Source organism: Ranitomeya variabilis, chromosome 6, assembly GCF_051348905.1.
Source record: "Ranitomeya variabilis isolate aRanVar5 chromosome 6, aRanVar5.hap1, whole genome shotgun sequence".
Classification (NCBI taxonomy): Eukaryota; Metazoa; Chordata; class Amphibia; order Anura; family Dendrobatidae; genus Ranitomeya; species Ranitomeya variabilis.
This window is the reverse complement of record NC_135237.1, coordinates 342,264,618-342,275,917: the sequence shown is the minus strand read 5'-3', so window position 1 is coordinate 342,275,917 and position 11,300 is coordinate 342,264,618. Positions and strand designations below refer to the sequence as shown.

The window sequence follows — 11,300 nt, the reverse complement described above, 5'->3', positions numbered from 1 at the left end:
GAACATCCAGCAGAGGGCGCCTCACCGCGACTCAATGTAAGTACAGATCCTGCTTTCCTTTCAGCACCCGGGGATTACAGGCACGAGCGAGTGGTTTATCGCAGCTCGTGCCTGTAATATTAGTTAACCCCTTCAGATGGATTACTTCGTGGGACGAGACGGTTCAGCTGAGGGTATGTATCTTGTGCGTTTATTATTTTTCCAAGCGAGGGTGTTCCTGATGGATTGAGAGAACAATAAATTATTACAACAACCGCTGTGTTTATTTCATTAAACTACTTTTAAATCATGTGTGTGTGTGTGTGTTTTTTAACCCTTTCCAACAATTGGATTAATAATGGATAGGTGTCATAATTGACGCCTCTCCATTATTAATCTGGCTTAATGTCACCTTCCAATAGCAAGGTGGCATTAACCCTTCATTACCCCATATCCCACCGCTACAGGGAGTGGGAAGAGAGTGGCCAAGGGCCAGAATAGGCGCATCTTCCAGATGTGCCTTTTCTGGGGTGGCTGGGGGCAGATGTTTTTAGCCACGGGGGGGCCAATAACCATGGACCCTCTCTATGCTATTAATATCTGCCCTCAGTCACTGGCTTTACCATTCTGGCGGAGAAAATTGCGCGGGAGCCCACGCCAAATTTTCCGCCATTTAACCCTTTATTTCAGCAGCTACAGCGCTGAAATTTTGCACATACACACTACTAACATTAGTAGTGTGGAATATGCAAAAAAAAGGGGATATGAGATGGTTTACTGTATGTAAACCATGTCTCATATCATGTCGGGTTTGTGCAGGAGAAATGAAAAGCCGGCAATTGAATTACCGACTTTTCACTAACAGCGCTGCGTATTTCTCGCAAGTCACACTGCAGGTCCGTGTGGAATCCGTATTTTTCTCGCCCCCATAGACTTTCATTAGCGATTTTTTTTGCGCAATACGCTGACAAACGCAGCATGCTGCGATTTTGTACGGCCGTAGAAAGCCGTATAATACTGAACCGTAATATACGGCTGATAGGAGCAGCCCCATTGAGAATAATTGTGCCGTTTATTTTGCGAGTTTTACGGACGTAATTTCTGCGCTCTTACGTCCGTAAAACTCGCTAGTGTGAGGCCGGCCTAAGGAGAAAAAACGCATCCTACGGGCAACTTTGCAGGATGCGTTTTTTCTCCAAAACGACGCATTGCGACGTTGGCCAAACGACAGATGTGTGAAAGAGGCCTTTGGCTGCATTCTGTGAAGGTGGCTCTTATGTTTAGCATTCCTAAGAATGCTGAAATAATCAGTTTTATAAATTTGGGGCCATACCTCCATTGAGTCCGGGAGCTATGATTTCTCCCTGGCTCAAGCGCCTCGCCGCTACCCAACATCCCACCGGGCGCCGCCTCCTCACTGTCGTAATGTCACCGGTGCCTTCGTGTAGATTTGTGAAGTCTCCCAAGACTTCGGCACTCTCCTCAATGGAGCACGGTGACCCGCTCCAGATTCCCAGCCCCACAGTGTGAATACATCCTAACACACCGCGGGGCAGGATCTGGGGCCTCGGCTACATGAAGGCGCCGGTGACTTTGACAGAGGAGGCGGCGCCCGGTGGGATGATGGACGGCTGCGAGGCGCTTGAGTCAGGGAGAAGACATACCTCCCGGACTCAATAGAGGCATGGCGCCAAATTTATAAAACTGATTATTTCAGCATTCCTAGGGATGCTAAACATAAGAGCCACCTTCACAGAATGCAGCCTTAGTGCTGCTGAAGATAGCTTTTACTTAAAAATGCCCTGGGGGGTGACAGGTTCCCTTTAAGGCTTATTCCTGTCTTAAATCTTTTCTGTTATTTTTAGCCTTTAAAGGGAACCAACCATGTCAGATAATGCTGGTTTAAGGTATACGGTAATTTATTGGTACCATCAACGCTGATAAGATGTCTATATGGGTATGTATGTCATAGTAAGGTGAATAAAATGATACTGTTTGAGATCTGTGACATGATGTCTTATTCCAGAAAAATCCAGTTTTCTTATGTGTAAATTAGCTGTGTTGCTAGATCTATGGGCCGGACACTGATCTGCATGAGAATCTGCCACCAGAAATTATTGTACATGAAAGGGTGAGTTACCATTGTGAGACATGTAATGACTGACAGTCTGTTCTCATAATCACACATAGCTCTGTAGAGATATCGGAGATAACGCGGTACAGCAGAGCTAAAATAGTAATGAGGCAACATTCACTTCTGTTGTACTAACACATTGCACTGCCAGGGTCCTCTTATGATGCTTCATCTTCCAGCTCAGAGGCAGTTAATGTGGGGGGCAGGAGCAGTACAGCAGAGCTAACAGCACTGCAAATGTGTTTGCAATTAGACAGTTTACTCTGCTGTACTGCGTTGGTTATAATCAGGCACAGCTCTACAGCAAAGCGGACTGCACTATCAGAAGACACGTGCTGTTGCAAACTTTTGTAATGAGATACTTCTGTTCTGTGTTAGGCCACGTTCAGTATTTGGTCAGTATTTTACATCAGTACTTGTAAGCCAAAATCAGGAGTGGAACAATCAGAGGAGAAGTATAATAGAAACACATCACTTCTGTATTTATCACCCACTCCTGGTTTTGGCTTACAAATACTGAAGTAAAATACTGACCAAATACTCAACATGTGAACTGTGTCAGCACAGTGACTGTTGAAACGGAGCACTGGCGTTCGGTGCATCATGCAGTTTCTAAACAGTTAAGTGCACCTTCCCATCTCCCCTCATTGACAGCTATGGCTTCATAGAGCCGGAAGTGGGCGTGGATAACTAGAAAACAAGCTGTGTGGAAGGTGCACTTACTTAGTTGGCCATGCCAAGATGAATCGAGCACCTTTACTTGGTTTCAGCAGTCATTCTGTGCTGAAAAGTCCCTTTAATATTGATCTCACTGCTGCGCTGTGTGCGATTATGAAAGCAAAGTGTCAGCCATTACATACAGTATCACACTGGTAACATCACCTTTCCGGTAACAAGCTATGGAGGCAGATTCTCATGCAGATCTGTATCGGCCTCTAGAGCTTAACGGCAAATTGCATATAAGACATATCTGGATTTCTCTGAAATGAGGCATCAGATTACATCAGCTATATCAATGGCTTGGGAGGGTTGATCCTACTGTCAGATTCCCTTTAATCTGCAGGTAAATAGCGTTGTGAGTGGCAGCTGTACACACACTCCGGCACAGACGGCTCGCCCTGCGGTGCGTTAGCATAAAGCTGGCTGCCAGTCACAGTACTGGGGAGTACGGACAATGCTGTGAGCAGCCACTGTAGCTGTGCCGCCACGCCGGTGACTGAAAGTTTAGATAGATTTGATAAATGAGGACCTTTGTGTCTGTAGAGAAACGTTGCGTCCTGTGATCACAGCAGCATCAGCACTGATTTACGTGTGTATAATACATGATAACTTCCAATTACTTTTGATTTTCCATTTCAGATTATGACACATGGAAAACAAAAGCCGTGCGTACCCAGTTTCCTGCTCCAGCGTACACACCAGCTGCAAAAAACCTCGCTGTGTTAAACCGCCAACAACCAATCCATGGAAGAACAGATTGGGTTGCCAAGTATGGCGGGCATCGCTAGAAGTAGCTTCTATCAACCGTTTTCACACAGACTTTTTTGGGCATAAGTATAAATATGCCTTCCAAAACTTCTAAAAAAAAAAAAAAAAAAAAAAAAAGCTTCACTAATACATGGGAAAAATGATCATCCTGGATGCTGAATTGTTTTATGTTTCAATTTTGGATACATATAATTCCCCTTCATGAAAAAGATCAATGTTTTAGGGCTCTCAGTCTATGGAAGTGTTGACATGTAGAAATTTCAGTGGTGGTCAAAAATATTGTTTTTCACAAATACTAGATTTTGCGCAGTGCGTATATATATATATATATATATATATATATATATATATATATATATATAATGTTCTTAAAGGGACTGTCAGCACAGAGTGAGTGTTCAAATCAAGTACAGGCACTTGGTTCTTCATGGCGACCAATCATTTATATACACCTTTCCACCTGCTTCGTTTCCATCTATCTCCACTCTTCTGTGGCTCTATAAAGCCGCAACGGTCAAAGAAGAGGGGTGGGGACTAAATGGAAAACAAGCAGGTGGGAAGGTATATAAAGGATTGGCCCCACCATGATCCACCGAGCAACGGGGCATGGTTTGAACAGGCATGCGGTGTTGACAGAGTCCCTTTAAAAAAAGATCCAAAATAATCTTATAAGAAATGGGGAAATATGTCAGCCGTTTCCTTTAAAAATGAAAATCTGAGCAATGTACTACTGGTTAACACAGTAGGACATTGTACTGGACATGGTGAAATGGTGCAAAGAAAAAAATCAGAATGCTTACTACTAAAAGTGGCCCAGAGGCTAGATTAGTTCCTTCTGAAGTCACCTCGTATGGCTGCTTGATCAGATAAGCAGCAGGATTAGCCAGTGTTTCTCCATCTGTATTACGCTGAAGCCTGGAGTCATCTTTCCAAAGAACAAGACTGATCAGGAAGGACAGAAATGATAGGCGGACTGCCGGCCCTCACCGGCTGCAAACTGTGCTACCTGAAGACGAAGGCCCTTTATACTGTGGCCACCATTACCTGTTACATACCTGTCCATATGAATGCAGCAGCAAATTAGTGCACTTCTGCCTGCCGTCTCCACTATAGTTTACATTAATGTGCAACCTGTTTGCAGGCGTAAATTGCTTATTAGTCCATGAGCCAAGAACCAAATTTGACGATATCGGTACCAAGCGGAGTGACTAATTCTCTTTGGTATTTTTAGGTAGATGCATGTCTGTAGTTTATTTTTTGATATGATAGCCCTTACATATACGTAGCTTATTAACCCCTTCAGCCCTAGGCCTATTTGTACCCAAGTGCCTAAGCCAATCTGACCTGTGCCACTTCATGGGCTAATAACTTTGGAACGCTTTCACCTATCCAAGCCATTCTGAGATTGTTTTCTCGTGACATATTGTACTTCACGTCAGTGCTAAATGGGAGTCAATATATTTTACCTTTCTATATAAAAAAATGCTAAATATTCGGAAATTTTGGAAAAATCGGCAATTTTTTAACTTTGAAATTCTCTGCTTTTTACAAAAATACTGATACCCCCCATAATAGTTATTAATTTACACTCCCCACATGTTTACTTCATATTGGCATCATTTTGAAAATGAAACCTTATTGTTTTACGACGTAATAGGGCTTATAGTTTTATGCGCAATTTTTCACATTTACAGCAAAACCCACTTTTCAAAGGACCAAGTCACTTCTGAAGTCACTTTAAGGGGCTTACATAACAGAAACCACCCATAAATTACCCCATTTTGCAAAATACACCCCTCAAGCTGTTCAAAACTCATTTTTAAAAACTGTTAACCCTTTAGGTGTTCCACAGGAATTTTAGCATGAGCCAAGAACCAAATATGACGATATCGGTACCACCCGGAGTGACTAGATGTAGTATTTGTAACAAAATTTAATCCAAGTTATGTAAATACACACTGAACATGTCATGTGCATATATATATATATATATATATATATATATATATATATATATATATATATATATATATATATATATATATATATATATATATATATATATATATATATATATATGTTACTCCATAATATCTTCAACATCGGACTCTGAATCTGACTGTTGTTCTACTGGCTCGTCTTCAGTACCCTTGTTCTGGCATGTCTGTAATCTGCACATGTCTGTGCACTTCAGGCCATTGCTGAGGCAAGTACACTGAGGAAGTTCACATGACCGCACACACTTGCAGGACAGTAGCTGTATAATAGCTTCTGGTGCTGGTGCCCCTTGCATCCACTTGACAACAAGCTTTCCGTCGTTATCTATCATCCAACCGCAGTCTGTTGGGTTTGCAACCCATGGCTGGCTCTGCAGACTTCTCCTCCAGATCGCAGCCTGGTAGTTTGCACGCAGTGCATGCATGAAAAGGCAGTCCTGGCAAGGAGGGAGTTGACTTGACTCTACCACTCCACGTCTGGCACAGAACAGCTGATAACGGAGCCTGTTTACCTCAGTTGTTTGGGTAGTTGGCAGGTACATGTGGCAGGTGATTTCCTGTAACTTCTCAAAAAGTTCGGTAGACACTTCCCATGAACGACCAACTTCCTGAAAGGCATCCTGGTATGTCTTGTTCATCTTCAACTGCTTGAGTGTCGTCATCTTCCCACGGCCAGCGAATGCACTGACGGTGTCACAGCCTGTAAATGCATGCATACCAATCAATGAATCACATACGCTGCCTCCCAATGTTCGGCTCAGAGTGGTGATATCCAGGAATCTTGTCCGGTTCTGTGTACCGCATTTCTGGAACAGGTGGGATGGGATTTTGTGGCACATGCCCAGACACAGGACCATGACATCAGTATCCTCCGAAGTGATGATGACCGACTTGTAACCAGATTCTGCTGCATGAAGAGCATGGAGAAGGAGGCGTGTGTCTGCTTCTTCTTGATTTGACTTAAGGTCAGCAGCCTCTTCCCACTGTTCTTTGGTGATCTTAAAGCAGAGCTGCTCACATGTGACATACAGCTCCTTCTCCTCAAGCTTCTCCCTGTGGTGTTTCGCCTTCCATTCTTCTACCAGAAACTTTATGAGACTTGCCTTGTTGGAGGAACTACTTAGAAGCTTTTTCCACTGCTGGATGTTGTGCCCATGTTGAATGTTCTTGAAATGGATCCCTGTGCCTTCATATCTGTTGACTCTTTCTGTATCTTTGATGGATGTCTCCTTGTAGACGTCAAAGACAATATCAATGCGCTTGCTCTTAGCACCCTCATGGATAGCGCGACTCATTGCTGTGCCTGCTAGCTGGCCAAATGTTGCATTGTTTCCCTTCAGTTTCTGAACCAGGCTCATCCCATCAATGATGGTTGCAGAGGGCTCGGGGATCACTTCTGCAGGACGAGCATTCCTCTCCAACTCCCTTGCGAGGGCAGCCTTGTTGGTCTTGCGGATAGACCCATCACCATTGGCAAGTGCCCATGGCAATGGACCCAGGGGATGAGTCAAGACATCACTCATTTGTAGCTTTCTGTTCTCAGCTACAAGTATCATCTGGCCAAATAGGTTTCTGTCAGCCTTCAAAATTACCTCCTTGCCAAGACCTTGTCTGCGTGTCTTCATTTGGATGTTAGAGAACGTTTTAAGTTTGTTCTTCGTCATCTTGTCATGAAACAATGTAGTTGGCTTATCGGTACCCAAACGCTCATCCTTGAATGTTTGATATGCATCCTCTCCTATACTGTATGCCCCTTGAAGGTCTTTGGCTACATCTGGTGGTGCTACAGTCGCTGTTGACAAACTGATAAGTTCACCATTATGCTCTTTGTTGAAGGGGTTCACCCAACCTGTCTCCAGCAGTTGAACGAAAGATTGGACATCGGCTTCATCTCTTCTAATCCTAGACACCTGTAGGTCTGAATGGCTGAAGTCAGTATATTGTTGGCCTACCAGGGCCCTCAGCTGCCTCAAGTACATACTGCGGTACTCTGATGTCAGGTAGAACCTGGAAACAGCTCCAACTTTGAGGCTGAAGCCTTTTGTGCCCCCTGGTGTCTGGGTGTCTTTGTTGATTGTCTCTTCAATGGTCTGGTCCACAGGAATTCGTCCAAAAGGATTCTTGCTACCGATCTGGACCGAAAAGCCACCTTGCATGAAGTATTCATGGACCTCTGGGTGTTCTATGGGCAGCCGAGACATTGTGGCATAGTAATAGGTTAGGTATCGGGCATAGTTGACCTTGTCATAGGCAAAACACCATGGTATCATCTGTCGGATTGCTCCTAGGTGAAGCATCCAGTTGCCTTCTCTTGAAGCTCGAACCAGGGCCAGCATGGTCTCGACCATGTCCAAGTATGACATCCAGAATGCTGAGAGTTGTTCATTTCTGAGGGTCTCAAGATAAACTTGAAAGAGTCCAAAAGTCATTTGGCGCTCCTTCCCTTCCGAGGCCTGCCGTTCCCCAATACTGCAGTGTACGACAACATATCGGGTGTTGTTGTGTTCGGGAGAGATTGGTGAACAAATAGTGGGGTGCATTTTTTGCTGGTACACCTCTTAAAAATAAAAAAATGAGCCTAAAATGACACCTTCATGTAAAAAATGCACTTTTTCCATTTTCTCAACCAAGTGTTTCCAACTACTGTGAAACACTGGTTGGGTCAAAGTGGTCACTATACCCCCTAAAAGATTCCTTGGGGGTGTAGTTTCCAAAATAGGGTCACTTTTTGGGGTTTCCACTGTGGGGGTACCTCAGGCAGCCTTCAAATGTGACATGGCCCCCTAGATTTCTTCCAGTGAATCCGCCACCCAAAAACCACATAGCGCTCCTTCCGTGTTGAGCTGTGCTGTGTGCCCATACTTTAGTTTACGAGTACATGTGGGGTGTTTCTATAAACTGCAGAATTAGGGTAACCAAGTTTGGGTTTGCCGTTAACCCTTGCTAGGTTGCAGGTAAAATTGGATTACAATGTAATATCTGGAAAAAAAATGAAATTTTGAAATTTCGCCTTCATTCTGCTAAAATTCCTGTGGAACACCTAAAGGGTTAACAGTTTTTAAAAATGAGTTTTGAACAGCTTGAGGGGTGTAGTTTGCAAAATGGGGTAATTTATGGGTGGTTTCTGTTATGTAAGCCCCTTAAAGTGACTTCAGAAGTGACTTGGTCCTTTGAAAAGTGGGTTTTGCTGTAAATGTGAAAAATTGCGCATAAAACTATAAGCCCTATTACGTCGTAAAACAATAAGGTTTCATTTTCAAAATGATGCCAATATGAAGTAAACATGTGGGGAGTGTAAATTAATAACTATTATGGGGGGTATCAGTATTTTTGTAAAAAGCAGAGAATTTCAAAGTTAAAAAATTGCCGATTTTTCCAAAATTTCCGAATATTTAGCATTTTTTTATATAGAAAGGTAAAATATATTGACTCCCATTTAGCACTGACGTGAAGTACAATATGTCACGAGAAAACAATCTCAGAATGGCTTGGATAGGTGAAAGCGTTCCAAAGTTATTAGCCCATGAAGTGGCACAGGTCAGATTGGCTTAGGCACTTGGGTACAAATAGGCCTAGGGCTGAAGGGGTTAATAAGCTACGTATATGTAAGGGCTATCATATCAAAAAATAAACTACAGACATGCATCTACCTAAAAATACCAAAGAAAATTAGTCACTCCGGGTGGTACCGATATCTGGCCCGGCTCATGGACTATATCTTTCCCCAAAACAGAGAGCTGGCCCACATTGGGATTTGTTATCCTGTAGTGCACCCTACTGGTCACTCTGTAAAGTAGAATCTACAGAAAAAGGATTTTTTAAAAGATGTTGTCAGGGTATTACAGTAGGTTCTTAACTGATGTTCACATTCTCAGCTAAAATTGCACAATAATCCAGAGGAGTGAATAATTTGAAGTGGTCACATCAGTACTCTGTGGCTGCCGGACAGCATCCCTGCATACCACCTCATACCTACCTACTCCTCTGTTGATTAGCCAGCCCGGCTCGACATTGTGTGTTAGCTAATCAATAGTGGAGGCCGGGATGCTGGCAGGTCCCAGGGCTCCAGTCCAGCAGCAACCGAACACCGAGGAGGTCACTAGACCAGAGTCCGGATTTGCTCACTTCTACAATGTAATGTATTTGCAGATTCCAATGTGTGAAAAAACTATTTTTCTACAGCCTGACTGTAAGATGACGGTCAGCATCCAATAACTGGCTGCAGTGGTGACGTCACTTTGGTTGGAACATCAGCAGCGAACATGCTGCCATTGCAGCACTTAGAACAACCACTACTTGTCTCTACTGATACTGTATAGTAATCCAGGTTTATAGGAGTTTCCTGGACTGAAATGAAAAGTTTGCAAGTCACTCTGTGCCCCTGTATTTGCAAAGTGAGGGTGCAGTTTATTCTATTGAGAAGAGCAAAGTGGAATCCTGTGGGCACAACTTCTGCTGCAAATACCGGGGAATCGTGTGACCCCTGGGAAGCCCACAAAGTGACTGCAGACTTCTCATCTCGGCCTGAAAAACAACTTTAACTGTCATTGATCAAGTGCAAAACATGGCAACATTTCCAGTCTGATCGTTCACTCCAACTATTTGTTTAACCCTGGATACTATGAGGTTTTTCGTATTTACTTGGAAGAGGTTACATTACAGAACAGCACTTGTGTTTCTAGCAGTTTTGGGATTTTTCCCTTTCAGCAAGTAGCATCAATTGCTAAATGTGAAAATACTAATGTTACAATGTTTACAACATTCTTACAGTATCCATGTCTATAATGCTAAATAGACTCCAGCCAGCGCTAGATATATATATCTAGAGATAGATATATATATATATCTATCTATTAGTAGCCGTCAGCCAGGTCAGTCTACTCCTATCCACATAAATGCTCAGTCGGTCGAGTGCTCCTGTGTTCTCTATGAGACAGCCACTAGCTGACAATGGCCAGCGGCCTAGCTCCGGGAGAACAATGTACTTGTCTGCGCAAAATCTGACATGATTGATCGACATCTTATCTGACTATACGTTGACCAGTGCCCCCATACACGCCAACTGTGGAATGAACCAGTTGATATTGGCAGGTTTGGCCTACATTAGTCCGTATATGGGGGTCCTTTAAAAGTTCTTTGGTCAGTCTCTGTTCCAGCAATCTTTTCTTTTTATTGAAAAGAAGCCGATCGCTCCAGTTATCCAGATACATTTTTTACCTTTAAAATAGAATTACAGTTAGAGCAGATCTAAAATGTTTTGCGTATCGGCCTAAACTGGATGTTTTTAGTTTTCTTTTGGGTTTGGACTGTAGTGGCCATATTTGGGGTCTATGTTCTCCCCTAGTGCTATTAGTTTGGTTAATTCCACTTTTTTTTGTCCAGAAAGTAAAGACAAACTGAGACCTCACCTACGGCCCTGTAGAGACGTCCACAGAAACGTACGTTTACAGTAGTGTACAGTATTTATAAGTAAATATAAGGCAGGTTTGTTAATATATTTTAAGATGGGGTAATGTAATTTTGTATTTAAAATCTTATTGTACTGTATACAGAATAAAAGCATTTATATAGAAGCCTTCTACTTTCATAAGTGGTTCGGTCAATTTCTACAACTGATTGAATATGTGGACTGTATATGTTTGAGAAGTTTACTCTTGAGGAACAGATGTAGGGAGACCTAGGTTGGGTTCACACCAAGTCAA

At 43.0% G+C, this 11,300-nt stretch overlaps 1 protein-coding gene across 20 annotated transcripts in view; it reads left to right on the top strand.

The window, feature by feature from the left end:
- MAK (male germ cell associated kinase) overlaps nucleotides 1-3,945 on the top strand; it is a 99,887-nt gene extending 95,942 nt beyond the window's left edge. For all 20 annotated transcript variants that reach the window (XM_077269867.1, XM_077269863.1, XM_077269861.1 and 17 more), the window contains one exon: nucleotides 3,473-3,945. In XM_077269867.1, the coding sequence (XP_077125982.1) occupies nucleotides 3,473-3,621 (149 nt within the window). In that variant the 3' untranslated portion in view covers nucleotides 3,622-3,945. The remainder of the gene's footprint in view (nucleotides 1-3,472) is intronic.
- Nucleotides 3,946-11,300: the final 7,355 nt, after the last annotated feature.